Genomic DNA, 20,339 nt, shown 5'->3' with positions numbered 1-20,339 from the left:
TACAAATTTTTTTTTTTTGAAAGGTTATCTTGCTATCTACATGATATATAAGAAAAGGAATATTGAAGAATTTGTTCTCTATCTCGTGTACGTCCATATACTTCCATATCTGTGTTCTTTTGAGAACAAAACAAACAAAGAATATGGATGCCCTATGTAACCATGAACTAGACCTAATCTTGAACTGGGTTAAGGGCTCAGACGATAGAAAATCATTCTCTCAGGTCAGTAAGCGATTGTGGGCAGTGGAGCGTCTGAACCGATCATCCATTCGCCTTCTCGAACTCATTCGTCTCCCTCGATTACTTGATAGATTTCCAAACTTGGTCACATTCCAAACATCCCTGCCTCTAAGCAACGCTGACCTCGAATTATTAGCCCAAAGATGTCCCAAACTAGAGGTCATCGACCTTGGAATACCGGCATTGTCCTTCAGAAAAGTTGCTGGGACCCAAGGTCTATGCACACTAGCAAATAGGTGTCCCAAGTTATCCAAGGTTTTGCTTCGTGGGAGGCATATGATGAGTGATGGAATTGTGTCGTTCATACCTTTAGCGGATAACTTGAAGCACTTGGATTTGGGATACATTGTGTTGGTTTTTGACAAAACCCTTGAAGCAATTGGGTCATCAAGTTGTCCGATTACCGTTTTGAACTTGGAAAGCTGCTGCCATATTACGGATTGTGGATTGAGATTTTTGACAAATGGGTCTTGCTCAAAAACCATAAAGGAATTGGTCCTTGCAAACTGTCATGGAATCACTGATTCTGGGGTCTCGCTCTTGCAGAAGATGTGTGCCTTGGAGGAGCTAAATTTGGCTCATTGTCACCAAGTCACTGACGTTGGAGGTGTGGCAATCTCCGCAATTCGAACCCTCAAGAAACTGGACTTTGCTAGGGGACCCAGAGTGACAGATTGGGGACCCAGAGTGACAGACCGCACCATTCTTGCTCTCGCGGAGAATTGCCTCAACTTGGAGATGCTTGATTTGAGTGGTAATAAATTCGTGACCAGAGTTGGTATTCGTGCATTTTTGGGTCACAAGTGCTTACAATCCCTTGATCTACGCTATATTCGGGTTTATGTTAGTGGATCTGATCTGGAAGACCTAGCGCTTGCATGCCCGTCATTGAAGTCTATACTAGTAGAGGGTGGATGGAGAAAAAGATTGATGGGTGAAATGCAAGAGAGCACTGTTAGCAGATTCGTGAGGTTCAATTAGCGGCGAAAATTTGGGTCGTGTTCTTCTTCTTCTTGCATAGTTTGATCTGTTTATCACTTTATCGTTATTAGCAGTGCAAGTCTACATCTTTTAACAGTTAGATCGGAGCTTTCAAGAAACTGGAGAGTGCTACTTCAGCCTTGAACAATTCAGTTGGTTATGGATGTTAGCTGGATGATTATGCTACGGGTCTTGCTACATGCGGCAAATGAATAAATAGAACCGGCAATAAAAATACGTCATCATGAAGATTGAGAAGAATAAGAAATTAAACGCTGAAGATTGAGGAGAAAAAGAAAAAGCTGTTGAATGCACAAACTGAAGAGGACAAGGCGTTGATGACCTGAAACCCATGACCTTCACCACATGAATACATGGGAGAATGCATTTCATGGGTTGATGGATTTGCATGAATGAATCCGTGTTAGATTTCGTTGCATTTCGTCTGTTTTAAGTTTCATGGATTTTAATTTAATCAAGTATTACCAGTATAAAACCCTAGAAAGCAGAATGAAATTTCCACAAAATTGAGCCATGGTGAATTTACTGTGCGCAATATGTCAATGCAGGGAACACAAAATACTTGAAAAGACTTGCTCCTTATTTATGTTCATGTTGCGTCGTGTGCTTACAGATCACAAAATACTCATATTGATCTCATGAGTTAATGTTGTAGAATATTTTCAGTATCTAATTAGATTTAGTATCTAATTCGATTTAGTATTAGACTTTAATTATAACATTCGCCAAGATTGATTAGGGATTTACATTCCTTGTTGTATAAGGTATGTAACGCTACAAAACACACCTTACACCTAGCTACTCTATATGATAATTAAGAGAATTCTCCTACTTATATTCTACAATTTTCAGTATCTAATTAGATTTAGGATTAGACTTTAATTATAACATTCACCAAGATTGATTAGGGATTTACATTCCTTGTTGTATAAGGTATGTAACGCTACAAAACACACCTTACACACCTGCTAGCTACTCTCTATAATTCTCCAATATTCCATTTGTTCTCTATTTCATGTCCATATAATTCCATATTTTGCATTGCTTTGAGCACAAAACAAACAAGATTATGGATGCCCTATGTAACGATGAACTAGGCCTAATCTTGAACTGGGTTGATAGAAAATCGTTCTCTCAGGTCTGTAAGCAATGGTGGGTAGCGGAGGGTCAGAACCGATCATGCATTCGTGTTCTCGAACTCGATCATCTCCCTCGATTACTAACTAGATTTCCAAACTTAGTCACATTCCAAACATCCGTGTCTATAAGCAACGCTGACCTCGCATTATTAGCCCAAAGATGTCCCAAACTAGAGGTCATCGACCTTACAACACCGGTGAGGTCCTTTAGTGGAGTTGGGACCCGAGGTCTATGCACACTAGCAAATAAGTGTCCCAGATTATCCAAGGTTGTGCTTCGTGGGAGATATTGTGTCCCAGATTATAAGATTGAGGATGATGGAATTGTGTCTTTCATTAGCGGATAACTTGAAGCATTTGAATTTGGAATTGTGTAAGCTGGTTTCTAATGAAACCCTTAGGGCAATTGGGTCCTCAAGTAGTTGGATTAGCGTTTTGAATTTGGCAGGCTGTGTGAATATCACGGATTGTGGATTGAGATTTTTGACAAACGGGTCTTGCTCAAAAACCATAAAGGAATTGGTCCTTAAGGGGTGTCATAGAATCACTGATTCTGGGGTCTCACTCTTGCAGAAGATGTGTGTCTTGGAGGAGCTAAATTTGACTCATTGTCGGCGAGTCACTGAAGTTGGAGGCGTGGCGATCTCCGCAATTCTAACCCTCAAGAAATTGAACTTTGCTTGGGGCCCCAAAGTCACAGACCGCACCATTCTCGCTCTCGCTGAGAATTGCCTCAACTTAGAGATGCTTAATTTGAGAGGTAATGGATTCGTGACTGGAGTTGGTGTTCGTGCATTTTTAAGTCACAAACGCTTACAATCCCTTGATCTACGCTACATTCGGATTCATGTTAGTGGATCTGATTTGGAAGACCTAGTGCTTGCATGCCCATCATTGAAGTCTATACTGGTAGAGGGTGGATGGAGAAAAAGGTTGTTGCGTGAGATGCAAGAAAGCACTCTTAGTAGATTCGTGAGCAATTAGTGGCGAATGTTTGGGTCGTGTTCTTCTTCTTGCATATTTTGATATGTTTATCTTTATTAGCAGTACAAGTTTATATGTTTTAATAGTTGAGCTTTCGAGGGACTGAAGGGTGCTATTTTAGCCTTGAACCCTAAATGTTAGCTTGATTATTATGTTAAAAGGTCCTGCTAAATGAACCCGTCAAATGTATACTTTAAATATGATGGCTGCGATTTATTTTTTTCTTCTCATGAGTAAGCTGTTTGGTCATGATCACCTTGCAGTATTTTCCATCTGGGATTGTCAATGCATGCCCACATTGTCAACGCATGCATGTTCTTTTGTTTGCAGCTTAGTAAATTCATCTCATCCTCATTGCTCAGGTAAGTACCAACTCCAGTTGTAGTAATGACTCTTCTTACTCAATATATAGTGTTGCGATCAATTGTTCAAACAAAGCGACACCATCTAACGACTAAATTAGCTAGGGAGAAGGTCAAATAACAACCTGTAAGATAAACCATTTTGTCCTCTGAGAATTATTTTGGATTACTCATGAGCTCCTTGTTCAAAACTCATATGAAAGTGTATAATCAAGATAAAAATGCATATGAAAGTGTGTGCGCGTGTTTATATATATGTATATATTTTTAAGATTATGGGTAATTTGGGGTTATTGAAAATATGTACGGAGATTTTGGGTAGAAAAAATGTATTCCTGAGGCCCACATTCATTCCAATACCTATATATGTTAATAAATTCTTTAGTCAGCAACTGACCAGCTGAACACTATTGTACATCCTAATCATTCTCTTCATCTCATTCTCTTTCCAGATAACTCAAGTAAGCAAACGTGTCCTTAGACAAATCAACACATTAGCCCAAGACAATATGTAATAATAGCATCCCCTCTGTCCTTCTTGGGTATCCAGTGTTTCAAATCGAAAATCAACAGCAACGATGTTCTACTATAACGAAGCGGAGATGATCGCTTAAGGGAGATAAGATCGAAGTACCTTCTCTCCCACCTCTCTCATAATTTAGGGAAAACGAAGAGTTGAATCCTTTTTTTCTCTTTGTTGCTAGTGCTGTTTAATTCTCCATGAGACTTATTATAATTAAAAAATAATTATTATTTGTAACGATTCAAAAGACCAATTTCCCCTTTAATTTTTTTTTATCAGCCATAAATTTGATTGTGTTGAAGGAAAATCAAGTTTAGTGTGCCTTATCAAACTAGGAGTAGCAATAGGAGAGAAGGTTCTAGATTTCCCAATCCTACACGGATTGGTATTCCTTGTAACATTAGAACTAGTACTTTGTAATCCCTATATATAGGGCTCCTATTCTCAATGATAATACACATCTCTCTCTACAATTCTCTCTCAATTCTATTATCCTTAAACACGTTATTAGCACGAGCCCTAAACCACAAAAGCCAAAAAGCCAAAACCCGAAAAGAATTTCATATCGCCAAAACTGCCGCAGCCCCTAGCCCGTGCTAGCATCGCTGCAGCCTGCCCCGCGTGCGCCCCTGCGCCTACTGCTGCCCCGCGTGCACCCCTGCGCACACTGCTGCTCCGAGCGCCCGTGCGCCTGCAACCTTGCACAGCAGCCCCCGCTGTCCTGCGAGCTGCTCCTGCAGCCACACGCCCCTGCGTCGCTGCCTGCTGCCCCCTACAGCTCTGCCGCACGTCTGCTGCTCCCTGCAGCACCTGTTGCGCCCGCTGCTACCTCCTGCGCGCCCATGCGCCTGCAGCTTTGCGTCTAGCAGCTGCCACCCCTGCAGCCTTACTGCACCTCTCGGTCCAGCTTCATCCTGCAGCCCCTGCTGCACATATAACTTGCTGCTGCACGCTGCTACTCAGATTGCTTCGCTCCATCACGCCTGCATCGACACGCGCGTGATCCAAAACCAACAAGTAAGTATCCAAAAGAGTAAGTTTTGAAGTTCCTAAAAATTTTGAAATTTATATTTCTTCTTCTTTTCTCGGGGACTTGAAAACCTCCCTTCTTCTACATCCCACCTTTCTTATAACGTGGGTTCGATCATTGAAAAGCGGAATCGTGGGGATTCACGCAATTAACGAACTAAGAGCGTTCGTAAGACTTCGGACTAAGAGCGTCCGTAAGCATCGATTTAACGAACTAAGAGCGTTCGTATGCTACGGACTAAGAGCGTTCGTGAGCATCTATTTTGACCATTCAAACATCATTGTTTCGGTCTAATCCAATTATTCTTGGAAATCGATTTCTTGGTAGCATAGCTCGGAAATCTTATTTATATTAGTTTTCGTGGAAGCATTGACTCCGAAACTAACTTGTTCTTGTTTCATCTTTCTGGATGTCAAACATGAACAAACTCGATTTTGTTCCATTGGATTATGCAGGCAAAAGGTACTTAACATGGGTCACTGATGTCGAGATCCACCTTATTGCCCGTGATTTATTGCATACAATCCAAGAGCTTTGTCCTATTGAAACAGCTCCAGACCCTCAAACTGAGAAAGATAATTCCAAGGCACTTGCCTTCATGAAACGTCACATGGATAGTGACCTACAGTTTGAGTTCATAAATGAGGATAGCGCCATAAAGCTTTGGCATGCGCTTCGCGAACGATATGGCAATGTTCGTGACTCCATACTTCCGAATACAGTAGCAGAATGGAAAGATCTTCGCTTCTCTGAATTTGACACTGTCATGCAATTTTATTCGGAAGCTCTCAGCATCAGAGCAATGATGCGTCTCTGTGGAAAAACAATCACAGAAGACCAATTGATTGAGAAAACCCTCAATACCTTCCCCGTCTATGCTATGAGGTCCTCTGACTTACTCCGGACTCATGTAAATGCAAGACGGATCACAAGTTTTCAACAGCTTATTGAAGCTATGGCCACTACTGAAAGACATGGCAATGAACTTGTGCAAAGAAGATTTGATAGGCTTCAAGATAGCTATCAAGAGCATCGTCCTATGGCTAGAGAAAGTCGCCATCGACGTCATGATCCATACGATCGGAATGCTCAAGAAGGTAATCGCTCAAGGCGACAATCACACGACCGTAGGAGGCGTGATTTTGAGGGACATAGGGTTGGACACCATGGAGCCAACGTTGGCCATGGGCACCACTTTCCAACGCCACCAGTCCTAGGGACTATGCATATTGCGCCAATGCGCCTCAATCAAGGGAGAATCCTCTTTATGGTGTTTATTTCTTATATGGAACGTCTGATCAATGGACCTGAATTTGCAATGTACCTACGAAGGTAGTCGCATCATGGTGATCAAGACATCGAGTTCACAAAGAATTTAAATCTGGCGATGAAGACAAAATGCCGCAGATTTTTATATTTCCAAGAATTATGTAATGGCAATTATGCCTTAAATCAATAAAATGACTTATTGTATTAACTCTTTCCCGCTAGGCGTACTCAAGAGTAATTGTGATGTCTAGATAATGTTTGATCTGAGAGAACGGTTTTAAAAGTGAGCAACGCTCCACCAAAATCTCGCCTTACCTTACCTGGTCACAACCAAATTGAAATTACCGAACGGATTGAGTGACTACGATTTGTCTACGGTTTGATTTTTATGTTGGATTAGATTTTGGTCAAGAAACTTTGATGTAATCATTGGCTATTATTAATAAAGTGTCGATTTCTTTTATCTCATGTCTTGGACATATTTTTCGAACTTTATTACTTACAAGATGTAAGTGCCAATGGTTTTCATGTGAAAACACATTGTGAGAATGGACAAGAGTTCCTTTGCATCACCTCTAATGACTACGGACATAAACGAGTCTTAGAGAAACTTATGTGTCGCTCTAGTGGGTTGTATGCAACCACTATTCGAGTCATTGAATCCAACCATGTCATGAGAGATGATTTATGGGATTCCGACACATATAGGCTTTGGCACGACCGTTTGGGACACCCAGGTCGTGACATGATGATCCGTATATTAAAGACTTCACACGGACATCCCTTTTTCAGAACGAAAAGAAGTAAAACTCGGTTTTTGGACACCGAATGAGCCCCTGCGCCTCACGGCGCCGTTCACCCCCAAATCCGGCCATCCTTTGCCGGCGCCGCCTTCCCCCTGCGGCCTCAGGGTGGCATTGACGCCACCAAGGCTCCTTTGTCTCCAACTTTTACTTCTAAAGTCACTTGTGATTTTGTGGCTCAACCAAAATCCTCATTAGTTGTTTCTAAAGCCCATCATTCGTTCTGCAAAGCCTGCTCTTTAGCAAAGTTAGGATCGAGACCATCCTATACAAAGGACACCAAAGAAAATATACCATTCTTGCAAAGAATCCAAGGTGATATTTGTGGACCTATTCAACCATCATGCGGACCATTTCGATATTTTATGGTATTGGTTGATGCATCGACACGCTGGTCACATGTCATGCTATTGTCCACAAGGAACGCTGCATTTGCTAAACTCCTAGCACAAATAATTAAGTTAAGGGCTCACCACCCTGATCATCCTATTAAGTCTATAAGATTAGACAATGCTGGAGAGTTTACATCAAAGACTTTTGATGATTATTGCATACCCATTGGGATTGATGTTGAACATCCTGTTCCTCATGTTCACACCCAAAATGGTCTCGCAGAAGCCACCATTAAACGACTACAAATGGTCGCTAGGACATTGGTAATGCGCACCAATCTCCCTATTTCTGCTTGGGGCTATGCAATATTGCATGCAGCTGTGCTTATTCGTCTGAGGCCCACTGCCACTCCACCATTTTCTGCGTCCCAGATGGTAACTGGGTATGAGCCTAATGTCTCACACTTACGCATATTTGGGTGTGCAGTATATGTGCCTATTACGCCGCCACAGCGCACCAAAATGGGTCCTCAACGACGATTAGGCATTTATGTTGGATATGATTCTCCAACGATTATCCGCTATATAGAACCCTTGACAGGCGATCTCTTTACCGCTAGATTTGCGGATTGTCACTTCGATGAGACAGTCTTCCCGTCGTTAGGGGGAGATAAGAACATAAATGTTCAACAGGAACGACAGGAATTGTCGTGGTATGTCCCCACTCTGTCTCATCTTGATCCCCGAACCGCACAGTCCGAAACTGAAGTGCGGAGAATTCTCGATCTTCAGAACGTAGCAGAATCGATGCCTGATACGTTTTCTGATATCGCTAAAGTGACGAGATCACACATACCTGCTGCAAACGTGCCTGCAAGGATTGATGTCCCTAAAACTAGAGGACATGACGCTAACTCAAGAGGATTTGAGCATGGCGCCAACGTCCCCTCTCACAGTGATGGTGACATTATGGCTAGGCCCATGGCTCCTGCCAGGAAGCGCGGGAGGCCTATAGGTTCGATGGATTCTCGCCCAAGAAAGAAAGCGAGTTTGGCACAAAATAATCCATTAATCATCGATGTGAATAATCCATCTCATGAGAATATTCCGGATTATGGTTATGTCCAAGAGACATCATTGGGGGACGCTCCAATGTCAGAACCAACTCCAGAGAATAGAGAGATCTCCATAAATTACACTAGTGTACATGAGATGATGGATAGAAATTCTATGGCAATTGATGATGCGTTTGCATATCATGTTGCAAAAGGAATCATAGAATATGATGATATCGAACCTCGCTCTGTTGAAGAATGTCAACGAAGAACAGATTGGCCTAAATGGAAAGATGCGATCCGGGTTGAATTGGATTCACTAACAAAGAGACAGGTATTTGAGCCTGTAACGCAGACACCCCCAAGTGTAAAGCCTGTTGGCCATAAATGGGTCTTTGTTAGAAAGCGTAATGAGAAAAATGAGGTGGTAAGATATAAAGCCCGCCTCATGGCGCAAGGTTTCTCACAACGCCCTGGAATCGACTACGAGGAGACATATTCTCCCGTAATGGACGTTATAACGTTCCGCTACCTTGTCAGTTTGGTAGTTTCCGAAAAACTTGACATGCAGCTTATGGATGTGGTTACAGCATATCTCTATGGGGATCTAGATTCAGAGATATATATGAAGGTTCCAGATGGACTTCAATTACCCAAATCAAGTGGCTCTAAACCACGGAGCGCGTTTTCAATAAGGTTAAAACGCTCACTATATGGATTAAAACAATCCAGACGGATGTGGTATAACCGTCTAAGTGACTACTTGATTGGGAAGGGATATATTAACAACGAAATATGCCCATGCGTGTTCATTAAGAGAACAAGTTCCGGATTTGCAATCGTAGCAGTTTATGTCGATGACATGAACCTAATTGGAACTCTAGATGAGTTGAAGGAAACTGCTAAATACTTGAAATCCGAATTTGAGATGAAAGATCTTGGGAAAACACGGTTTTGTCTCGGTGTAGAACTCGAGCACCGTAGTGATGGGATTTTGATCCATCAGTCTGCATATACTTAGAAAATCCTAAGGCGCTTTAATGAAGATAAAGCAAAGCCTGTGAGTACTCCCATGATTGGTCGTAGTCTTGAGCCCGGAAAATATCCGCTTCGTCCAAAGGATGAGGACGAAGAACCATTAGAGGCCGAAGTGCCCTATTTAAGTGCAATAGGCGCATTATTGTACTTAGCTCAATGCACAAGACCGGATATCTCATTCGCAGTGAACTTGTTAGCTCGACATAGCTCTGCGCCAACACGCCGCCATTGGATTGGTGTAAAGACAATCTTTCGATACCTAAGAGGTACGATTGATATGGGTCTATTTTATCCCTACAGAGAGAAGAGGAATGACGGAAGAATGGGATCGGACCCCATTAGGCATGGAGCCACCGTCCACCATGACAAAGTGGCCGGCCATATTGCCGCCGACGCCGCCACCAACACCAAGGGTGGCCGGCCTCACCCTACTCCCCTCCATCAAAACGACAATGATGTTTTGATGGGATTTGCTGATGCAGGGTACCTCTCTGACCCTCACAAAGGTCGCTCCCAAACTGGTTATGTCTTTACCATGGGAAGCACTGCGATATCTTGGAGGTCTACAAAACAGACCCTTGTTGCTACTTCCTCGAATCATGCAGAGATTATTGCTCTACATGAAGCCGTTCGTGAATGTATATGGCTAAGATCTGTGATTCGACATATTCAAGGAAGTTGTGGTTTGAAGTCTACCACAGATGAACCTACATGCATTTATGAGGATAATGCAGCTTGTATTGAACAAATGAAGTTAGGTTTCATCAAAGGCAACAACACCAAGCATATATCGCCCAAGTTCTTTTATAATCAGCAACAACAATCACTTCTAAAGATTGAAGTGAATCAAATCCGATCAGAGGATAATGTAGCGGACTTATTCACTAAGTCGTTACCTAAATCCACCTTCGAGAAACATGTGAAGAGCATCGGATTGAGAAAGTTATCCGAACTCCCACGATTGTAGCAATCAGGGGGAGATATCGACATCAGGGGGAGTTATGATGTCTACATGTTCGATCTCGAAGAGTGAAGGACGTGTTGTGCTCTTTTTGTCCTTCGACCAGGGTTATTTTTATCCCACAGGGTTTTTGTTACCTGGCAAGGTTTTTAACGAGGCAACGGATGAAGCGTCACCACCAAGTTTGAGCGGCACAAGGGGGAGTGTTGAAGGAAAATCAAGTTTAGTGTGCCTTATCAAACTAGGAGTAGCAATAGGAGAGAAGGTTCTAGATTTCCCAATCCTACACGGATTGGTATTCCTTGTAACATTAGAACTAGTACTTTGTAATCCCTATATATAGGGCTCCTATTCTCAATAATAATACACATCTCTCTCTACAATTTTCTCTCAATTCTATTATCCTTAAACAGATTGAACATTGGAATAAGGTGGAATTATTGAAGTTTGGCATATTGCCATCAATTATTGTTTTCTGGCAATTATTGTTTTTTGTCTGTTGTTCTCTTCTTTTTCACTTTCTTTTTGTTGTCTCTTCTTTTCCTTCTTTTCCGTTTCTTTGTCTTTCTCCTTTATCCTTTTTGTTGTTCCCCTTTTACCTTTTGTTGTCTTCCTTTTCCCTTCCCTTCCGTATATATGTTTTCTCCTTCTTGTAAAAGATTATGAATTGAATATATCAAAAAGAAGAAAAGCTTGCTCCATCAGATGTTTTTTTCTTCATGGCATCAGAGCAGGAACATAGTATCCTATTTTCTGCTTCTTCCTTCTCTTCTTGTGGATTGTATTCCTTCTTCAAGCTATAGATGGCTGGAGAAATTTCTTCTGGTACTGATGACGTTAATCCTTTCAGTATCAATTCCAATCCAAACATGTCAAGTGTTTATGAGGTTGAGGGTAATCCCAATTAACGTTTGAGTTCAGTTTTATTAACTGAATGTATACAATTATCTTTCCTGGTCTAGAGCTGTCACTTTGGCACTTGGAGGAAGATCAAAGCTTGGATATGTCAATGGAGTTATACCAATGTCTGACATCAACTCCACCACTTATGATGCTTAATTGGCTTTGCAAAGATCAACTTGTCATGTCTTGGTTGCTCAACTCCATGGAGCCCAAGATTACTGAAATTTTTAGCTACTCAGAATCATCCATGCACCTGTGGAAGCATGTCAAAGAGATGTATGGAAACCAAAACAACTCTGCTCGTGTTTTTCAACTCAAGAAAGATATTGCTAGTCTCCAACAAGAGGAGAAGTCTTTTGTTCAATATCTTGCAAGCCTAACAAGTATGTGGAATGAGTTAGATGTATATCGACCTCACACCACAGATGCTAATGTCCTATTGAAGAGGGCTGAAGAAGACAAGATTTTTCAGCTTCTCGCTAATCTAGGCTCAGAATATGAAGACTTGAGAAGCCACATCCTTATGAACTCTGAGCTGCCTTCCTTCAAAAGTGTGTGTGGCACCGTTCAAAGAGAAGAACTTCGAAGGAAAGTGATGAACCTGGACGTCAAGACCAATATTGCAGATTCAAGGGCATATGCTTCAAATCATAAGCAAGCTGATGATAGAGTCTACAAGGGTAAGCGTCCAGACTTGAAATGCAACCACTGCAGTGGCATTGGTCACACAAAGGATAGGTGCTGGATACTTCATCCACAATTGAAGCCAAAGTTTTCAAAGGAAAACAAAAGCATATTAAAAAACTGGAGTACCAATCCTCACAAGGCCAACCTTTCTTCCTCTTCCACCTCAGATGGGATGTTAGATTTCACTTCAAATCCAACTTCACTCATAAATGAGTTTGCTGTTTACCTTCAACAAAAGCAGAAGAAGACAGAGGATACAAGTGCAACTGGAGCTGAAAATCACACTGCCTTACTGGGCAAGTTTGCAGGCTTTCTTGCTGAAACTGACAATGTGAATCAAAGTGATATTCCAGGTATTTTGAAAGCCTTTGACACTGCACTTAATATAGGTCTTGAGCATGATTATTGGATTATAGATTCTGGAGCTACAGATCACATGACAAACAAAGGTACAAACTTGCATGATTTTAAAAAATTGTCTTCTCAAGTATCTGTTGCTAACGGTAAAGGTGCTTCTGTGTTAGGAAAAGGAAAAATAAAATTGTTTTCAAACCACATTAAGTCTGAAGCCTTGTATATTCCTTCCTTTCCTTTTCAATTGTTATCTGTTGGACGGATCACAAACACTCTAAACTGTCTAGCCATTTTTTCTCCTCAAAATGTGATTTTTCAGGACATCATTACTCAGAGGACGATTGGTGAAGGTTTTTTTTCGAATGGACTTTATTACTTATCTAAGAAGTCCAAGGTCTTTCAAGCTAGTTCGAGTATTGCTCAAGATCACCATCTTTGGCATCAACGCTTAGCTCACCCTTCAGAGAAAGTGTTATCTATTTTGTTTCCAAGTTTGAACTATTACAACTATCATTGTGAAGTGTGTCAACTATCCAAATTTGCTAGATTACCTTTTAATTCTGTTTGGCTCCAATTTTGTTGCAGCTGGTCAACAGTCTCTTTTTTGCACGGACGTGCCAGCACCGTTCGGGTGCGGTCGTCGGGGGTGTCCATTGACCTGACTTCTATCAAGCGATTGTAGACGAGGAGAGCACCAACCTCGTCGTGGGATTCTTTATGCCTCGTGGCGAGGACTTTTACTGAGCTTCTTGAAAATCACAATCGATACTCGATGTTGTAGATCGAGCAGAGCGAGAACCACTGGGAAGTAGAGAGAACTTGCTAAAGCGTGACTTTAGCTTGGCTGGTTTGCAAGGGCGTTACCCTTTCTTGGCTGGTTCCATAACCGTTGTGGTCGTGGTACTACAATCGGCTCCCGAGGAGACTAGGACCGAAGTACGTTGACAGAGGGTTTGGTGGCACTGAAAGTCGGCTTCTGAGAAGACTGGGACTAGGAGTGTGATCACCGATAAGAGAAAGAGAAGGAGAGGAGTTGCTCTTAGAGAGGTTTGCTCTAGAGAGACTTAGATCATCTTAGAGATGTATTGATGAGTGAATTGTGTGTTTAAGTGTTTCATTGTAACCTCTATTTATAGGCTACCATGCCAAGGTGTTTAGCATTAAACAAATGATAGTGGAGCATTAATTGGAGATAAGAAATGATGAATTTTGGAGATAAGGAAGCATAATTGGAGATAAAGCATGATGAATTTCGGAGATAAGGAGATAAGGAGGCATAATTGGAGATAAGGAATGATGAATTTTGGAGATAAGGAAGCACTTTCTGCTACTTTATTCCTTCAATTTTATCTCCATCAAGCACTCAGATTTTGACCGTGACTTCTTCATAAGAAATGTTTTACTATGAGTGTAGATCACCCTGGTAAAATTTCAGAAATTTTTATATAGTGGTTGGGCCGAAAACTCTGCTGGACCTCTTACAGATCCAGTTTTCCAAGCCTCTCTAGACAAGAAAATTGGACTGATTTTTTGAAGGCCTTCCACTCAAAACTAACTCTGACACTCTTCATAAGAAATGATCCTTGGGCTTTCTAGATTTAATCTAGAAAGTTTCAGCTCATTTTAATTTCGTTTGGTTAGTCTGCCGCCCCTCCTTCCTTGTTTAGCTCGGTTTCTCCTAGCCGAAGTAGGAAAATGTGCTAAAGTTGACTTTTCATGCTTCCATGCTTCCATGCTTCCATAGTAGGCTTTATTTAGCCTCTAAATATATATTTCAAACTTGTCGACAATATATAGCTTGAGCCACTGACATTGGCTCAATTTCTCCAAGACGTGCCTTGTCAGGCCAAAATGCTCATTTTGGGTCCAAACAAATTCCTCTATGTCAAGAGCTAATAATCCATTCGAAATCATACACTCAGATATTTGGGGTCCTATTCTAGAATCCTTTGATGGGTATCGATATTTTGTAATATTTGTGGATGATTTTACAAGGATTACTTGGTTGTATCTTTTGAAATACAAGAGTGAAGTTGTTAATGTGTTCAAAAATTTCCACAGTCTTGTTAACACTCAATTTTCATCAAAAATCCAAGTTTTAAGATCTGATAATGGCTCCGAATATATGTCTCAATTCTTAAGCTCAAATGGCATTGTGCATCAAACAAGTTGTGTTGGCACACCACAACAAAATGGGATTGCAGAAAGAAAAAATAGAGATTTACTTGAGAAAACTAGATCCATAATGTTTCATGCAAATGTACCAAAGGAGTTCTGGTCACAAGGAGTGCTCACTGCAACTTATCTCATCATGTCACACCCCGAATTTTTGAATAAAGGATTCAAATCCGGAACATGACTAATAACAATACAAATAACGTTCTGAATTTTTCTCTCAGAAACAACCACTAGTTACACCTCTTGATATTACATAAACCAAATCCTCAAGCTACTTATTACAGCACACTCTCACCAAATCAAATAGTAAAACTCAAATGAGTATAATTCTCCTCACAAAACAAATGCTGTAAATCTAATACTAATACTCTAAACCGCACGATCACTGCTCTGATTCTCCTGACCTGTGAGATTACCCGCTACACAATTTGAATAGTGTACCGGGAATTGCAACAACACAAAACCCGGTAAGCTTTTGACAGCCCGTATGAGTAAACAAGAAAGAACTGTTGATTTATTCAATTATATTTATTATAACTCAAGTAAACAATCAACACAGTCACACGGTAACTCCAAAAATCACATAAACATAAAAGCAAGTATATTCTCGATACTCTCTTTTAAAACTAAACATTTGACTGATCACAACCAACAACTATTGCAACATTAATATGTGAAATAACATTAAAGCAAAGCATGCTTGATTCTCTTTTCACTAACACCTTCACATATTAACAATATATCACAGATAGATATTTGATCAAAATAATATAAGTACACTTTTCATTTTAGTGAATTTTCGGATTAACTGGTAACAAATCATAAATCCACGTGTTAGGGTCCATAATACCAAAACACGGGAAAGCCAGGTTGACTGGTAAAAATTCATAAATCCACGTGCTAGGGTCCATAATACCAAAGCACGGGAAACCACATGCTAGGGTCCATAATACCAAAGCATGGGTAAGCCGCAGCATACCAGGGTCCAACGTACTATACCCAAGTATGTATACTCAAAGTAAGCAACCTTCCTAAGAGTATAATAGTGCACTATCTGAAGGGACTAGGGCCCAGGCTTAACGTCTCATATCACAAAACAATTTTACCAGTAATTCACTTAAGCACGGGGTTGTAGAAATCACCCGGCTTCACAATTGTACTTCTCAGACAAAAATCAAATTCCAGACATAATCAAATTCACAAAATACAATCTTTATGATTTATAGATCGTATATGTGTATATGTACACCACATAAAGAGACATATTATTTCAAGACAAATCTTTATTTCTTAAAATAATTTCCACATATTCACAATTGGGCATATAAAATAGCTTTCACACCACATGATCAACATTTCATTATTCAACAATTAAATGCGAGATTAATAGCTTGAATAATATCCAATTCATTCTCAATCATTTCATCACACCAATCACACGTCAACCAATATATATATTCCACGTAAATATATATATATATATACGTAATCATCCGCTCAGGGATGACCACTAATACCAACTATAGTTCAAGCATAAAAACCGTGAAATTCATTTGTATAATAAAATCATTTTACTTACCTATGGACCGTAGTTGATCAAGTCCATATAATTTAAAACAAATATTTATTCCACAAATATTCTCACACAATTGCGACAAAAATAAAGTAATTAAATTTATTCGGTTCGTAATATGAACCACGTGAGGTTTACTCACCTCTAATCCAGCTGCGTCTTCTAAAAAGCCAAATATATCAATCCGAACCGTCCACCAAATCAATCCATCGATCACCTAATCCAATAATGATCTTAACTTAGCCAACAACTCATAAACGTACTTAAACGATGATCCAACGATCGGATTGAAATTAAACGATGATCCAACGGTCGGATCGAAATTATATGATGATCCAACGGTCGGATCCTCACGGATCGCCCTTAGGATCATCCTCCAATATTATCACGAAGATCCAACGGTCCAATCTTCCTGAATTGCCCTTACTAATATCTCCATAATTTTATATGAAAATCCGACGGTCAGATTCTCACGAATCGCCTTCCGAATTACTGTTTTACAATTATACGAAGATCCAACGGTCGGATCTTCGCCCGTGACCTCACAAAGTCATCGGTACAGTCATACGATCAACATATCTAAACTTGAAGCAAAACCAATGGTCTGATCTTCGCAGATCGTAAACCGAAGATAAAACGTAAAAACCGTAAATAGTAACGTAAAAACGTAAATCCACTATTTATCAACTTTTCTAACATGACCATGTTATATATCAAAACGCTCGTATGGATGCATAGATCATCGCCTAGATAATGAAAACTCGAAATATGGTCTGACGCGCCGCCACAAGCGGTGGTCAGTGGGTGGTCAACGCGGCGGTCAACTCCGGGTCAACCACCTCCGATGGCAAAGCGACCAACTACAAACTTGTTCAAAATGAAAGGGTGATCGACTTCCATACCTGGAGCTAAGTCTGGTTTGGCCTAGATCGTTCTAGATCAAGCTTGGAAGTTGGATTAATCTCGTGCGTCTGATCAGATTCCAGGTTGAATCAGAGACGTCGAAATCTTCAACTCGTGATCTTTCACTCCACACTCAAAATCGTCGTGCAAGGCTCATATGGGTATGATCAGGGGGAGAAGGACAACCCAAAACCGAGAGGATCGGTTGAGGTGATGCCGGAAAACTGGAAATCCGGCCGGGTTGGATTTTGGGCACGGGGAGGCTTCGATCCAAGTCTGGGGGCAGCGGCGGGGCAAGGCGACAGCAGGGGGTGACTGGGCGTGCGGAGGCGAGCTCGGGAAGTGCCGGGTCGTGGCCGGAGGACGCCGGAGGAGTGAGATGGGGCCGGGTCGGGTCGAGCGGTTCGGCCGCGTGGGAGAGGAGAGAGAACGGAGAGTTTCGGGGGCCAAAAAGCAAAAATGAGAAAATTTCGTCCTTAATGAAATAATTCGGATTTTTCACCTATTTATAGAAAAATCTCAATTTTCAAATATTCATAACTTATTCATACGAACTCCGAATATTGCGTTCCACATATGCACGAGATCGTATCGACGAGCTCTACAACTTTCATGAAGGAAGTTTTCCCAAATTCCGTATGTATAAAAAGTCAATTTCCACGAGCCCCTAAATAACGTTCGATTTTGAAAATAAAATCGTTCGAACTAATTCCACAACTTTTCCAAGCTTCGTACTCGCTCCTACTATCGTGAAATCATTTCTAAAAATCCACGGAATTTAATTTGGATTTTCCGGGGTATTACACATCAACAGATTGCCAAGTCGAGTATTGAATTCCAAGTCGCCGTATGAAGTTCTAAAAGGCAGGAAAATTGACTTATCTCACTTAAGAGTGTTTGGTTGTGTTTGCTATGTTCACATTCAAAATATTCATCGAGACAAGCTTGAACCTAGAGTGGCAAGATGCATATTTCTGGGGTATTCAACTACACAAAAAGGGTATAAATGCTATAGTCCAGTAAGTAGAAGATTCATTGTATCAAGGGATGTGAAGTTTGATGAGTCTACTCTTTATTTCACAAGGAAACTCGATATTAATTGTCAGGGGGAGTCATTCCATGATTTATTTCCTCTTCCTAACCCAGCTATTGATATTGAAAGGTGCCTTATTGTGCCTGTTCCTACTCCTGATCATGAGCCCCATGATCATGAGTTAGAAAATCCTCATGAACAAGAAGAACCACATGTTTTGAATGAGCAGCATGAGCCTATCCCTCAAGTGCCTCCTCGAAGGAATCCAACTCGAGAAAGAAATCCTCCTGCAAGGTTTCGTGACTATGTTGCCCACACATCCAAGTATCCCATGACTGATTTTATCAACTACCAGAAGCTGTCACATGCACATTCCGCCTATCTTGGTGCACTTGATAATGCTTATGAACCTCAAAGTTTTCAAGAAGCTAGTCAACATGAAGTTTGGAAACAAGCCATGGATGAAGAGCTCCAAGCTCTTAATGACAATGAAACTTGGAGTGTTGTCAAGCTTCCTAAAGGAAAGAAAGTAGTGGGAAGTAGATGGATTTACAAAAACAAGTTCCATTCTGATGGAACCATTGAGAGACACAAGGCTCGATTTGTTGCTCGAGGATTTACACAAACCTATGGAGTGGATTACAAAGAAACATTTGCTCCAGTTGCAAAAATGAATACTGTTCGGGTATTGCTGTCTCTGGCTGTTAACCAGGCTTGGTCATTACACCAAATGGATGTCAAAAATGCATTTTTACATGGAGAGCTCGAAGAGGAAGTGTACATGAAACTTCCACCTGGTCATCCCCAATCCCATGATCCTGAATGGGTGTGCAAGCTTCACAAAGCCATTTATGGCTAAAGCAGTCTCCACGAGCCTGGTATGCTAAACTCAGTTTTGTCCTTGAAGAAGTTGGATTTCACAGAAGCAATGCTGATTCTTCACTCTTTGTTCGACATGGAACTCATGGAAAACTTGTTGTTCTCATTTATGTTGATGATTTGATCATCACTGGTGCTAGTACAGATGAGATTACGTCTCTTAAACAAGCACTTCAAACCAAGTTTGCTATAAAGGATCTTGGCTCTCTCAAATACTTTCTCGGTATCGAGATGGCTTCTGCTCGCAAATGACTTTTCCTAAACCAAAGGAAATATGTGCTTGATCTTCTGCAAGAAGCAAAACTTATGGAGTGCAAACCAGCTCATACTCCTCTTGATAGTAAGCTTCAATTGGATATCAAGAGTGAATCTCTTCTAAACTTGAGTTACTACCAAAGGTTAGTTGGAAAACTCATTTACCTCACCATTACTCGGCCTGATATCTCCTATTCCGTGAGCATTGTTAGTCAATTTATGCATGCTCCTACTATTGCTCACTTGAACATTGTCAAGCGCATCCTTAGATATCTTAAGGGTTCAGTTGGAAGAGGAATCATGCTAAAAAACAATGGTAATACAAACATCATGGGATATGCTGATGCTGACTGGGCAGGAAATGCTCTTGATCGAAAAAGCACAACTGGTTTTTGTACTTTTGTTGGTGGCAATCTTGTAACATGGAGGAGCAAGAAACAAAGTGTAATTGCTAGATCAAGTGCTGAGGCTGAATATCGAGCCATGACTTCTGCTGCTTGTGAATTGATTTGGCTGAAGGGTCTCCTTTCCGACTTAGGATTCTCAAGTAATCAACCTATGTCACTTTTTTGTGATCAGCTGCAATGCACATTGCCTCAAATCCTGTGTTCCATGAGCGTACTAAACACATTGAGGTTGATTGTCACTTTATCAGAGCTCAAGTTCAGTCCAAAGTGATTGAAACTCATTACACCAACAACAAGGATCAGTTGGCCGACATTTTTACTAAATCTCTTCCTGCGGCTCATTTTCAGATGATTCTTAGCAAGCTTGGTTCAATCAACCCTCTTGACCCAACTTGAGGGGGGTATTGAAGTTTGGCATATTGCCATC

General features: G+C 40.9%; 4 protein-coding genes across 4 annotated transcripts; all 4 read left to right on the top strand.

Moving 5' to 3' along the window:
* Positions 1-143: 143 nt before the first annotated feature.
* On the top strand, positions 144-1,223 carry LOC133722853 (uncharacterized). Its single transcript, XM_062149714.1, has one exon. The coding sequence runs from the start codon at positions 144-146 to the stop codon at positions 1,221-1,223; it is 1,080 nt and encodes a 359-aa protein (XP_062005698.1).
* Positions 1,224-2,701: 1,478 nt separating this feature from the next.
* LOC133722849 (uncharacterized) lies at positions 2,702-3,367 on the top strand. The gene has a single exon (XM_062149712.1). The coding sequence runs from the start codon at positions 2,702-2,704 to the stop codon at positions 3,365-3,367; it is 666 nt and encodes a 221-aa protein (XP_062005696.1).
* An 8,057-nt stretch (positions 3,368-11,424) lies between these two features.
* On the top strand, positions 11,425-13,970 carry LOC133723659 (uncharacterized). The gene is made up of 2 exons (XM_062150548.1): positions 11,425-12,683; positions 13,004-13,970. The coding sequence occupies exons 1-2, from the start codon at positions 11,675-11,677 to the stop codon at positions 13,030-13,032; spliced, it is 1,038 nt and encodes a 345-aa protein (XP_062006532.1). The 5' UTR covers positions 11,425-11,674; the 3' UTR covers positions 13,033-13,970.
* A 5,586-nt stretch (positions 13,971-19,556) lies between these two features.
* On the top strand, positions 19,557-20,308 carry LOC133722848 (uncharacterized mitochondrial protein AtMg00810-like). Its single transcript, XM_062149711.1, has 2 exons — positions 19,557-20,025; positions 20,085-20,308. The coding sequence occupies exons 1-2, from the start codon at positions 19,557-19,559 to the stop codon at positions 20,306-20,308; spliced, it is 693 nt and encodes a 230-aa protein (XP_062005695.1).
* The last annotated feature ends 31 nt before the right edge of the window (positions 20,309-20,339 follow it).

The sequence above is a fragment of the Rosa rugosa genome, chromosome 7 (assembly GCF_958449725.1).
Source record: "Rosa rugosa chromosome 7, drRosRugo1.1, whole genome shotgun sequence".
NCBI lineage: Eukaryota > Viridiplantae > Streptophyta > Magnoliopsida > Rosales > Rosaceae > Rosa > Rosa rugosa.
The sequence above is the reverse complement of the archived record's forward strand: the minus strand, read 5'-3'. Positions and strand labels throughout refer to the sequence as shown.

Bases quoted from the DNA above. Each gene is read 5' to 3' on its own strand.
- LOC133722849 (XM_062149712.1), top strand. From the start codon at position 2,702: ATGGAATTGTGTCTTTCATTAGCGGATAACTTGAAGCATTTGAATTTG.
- LOC133723659 (XM_062150548.1), top strand. From the start codon at position 11,675: ATGTATACAATTATCTTTCCTGGTCTAGAGCTGTCACTTTGGCACTTG. The intron at 12,684-13,003 runs GTATTTTGAAAG...GTGATTTTTCAG, and splicing joins GAATCAAAGTGATATTCCAG to GACATCATTACTCAGAGGAC.
- LOC133722848 (XM_062149711.1), top strand. From the start codon at position 19,557: ATGGAGTGCAAACCAGCTCATACTCCTCTTGATAGTAAGCTTCAATTG. The intron at 20,026-20,084 runs GTCTCCTTTCCG...TTTTGTGATCAG, and splicing joins TGAATTGATTTGGCTGAAGG to CTGCAATGCACATTGCCTCA.
- LOC133722853 (XM_062149714.1), top strand. From the start codon at position 144: ATGGATGCCCTATGTAACCATGAACTAGACCTAATCTTGAACTGGGTT.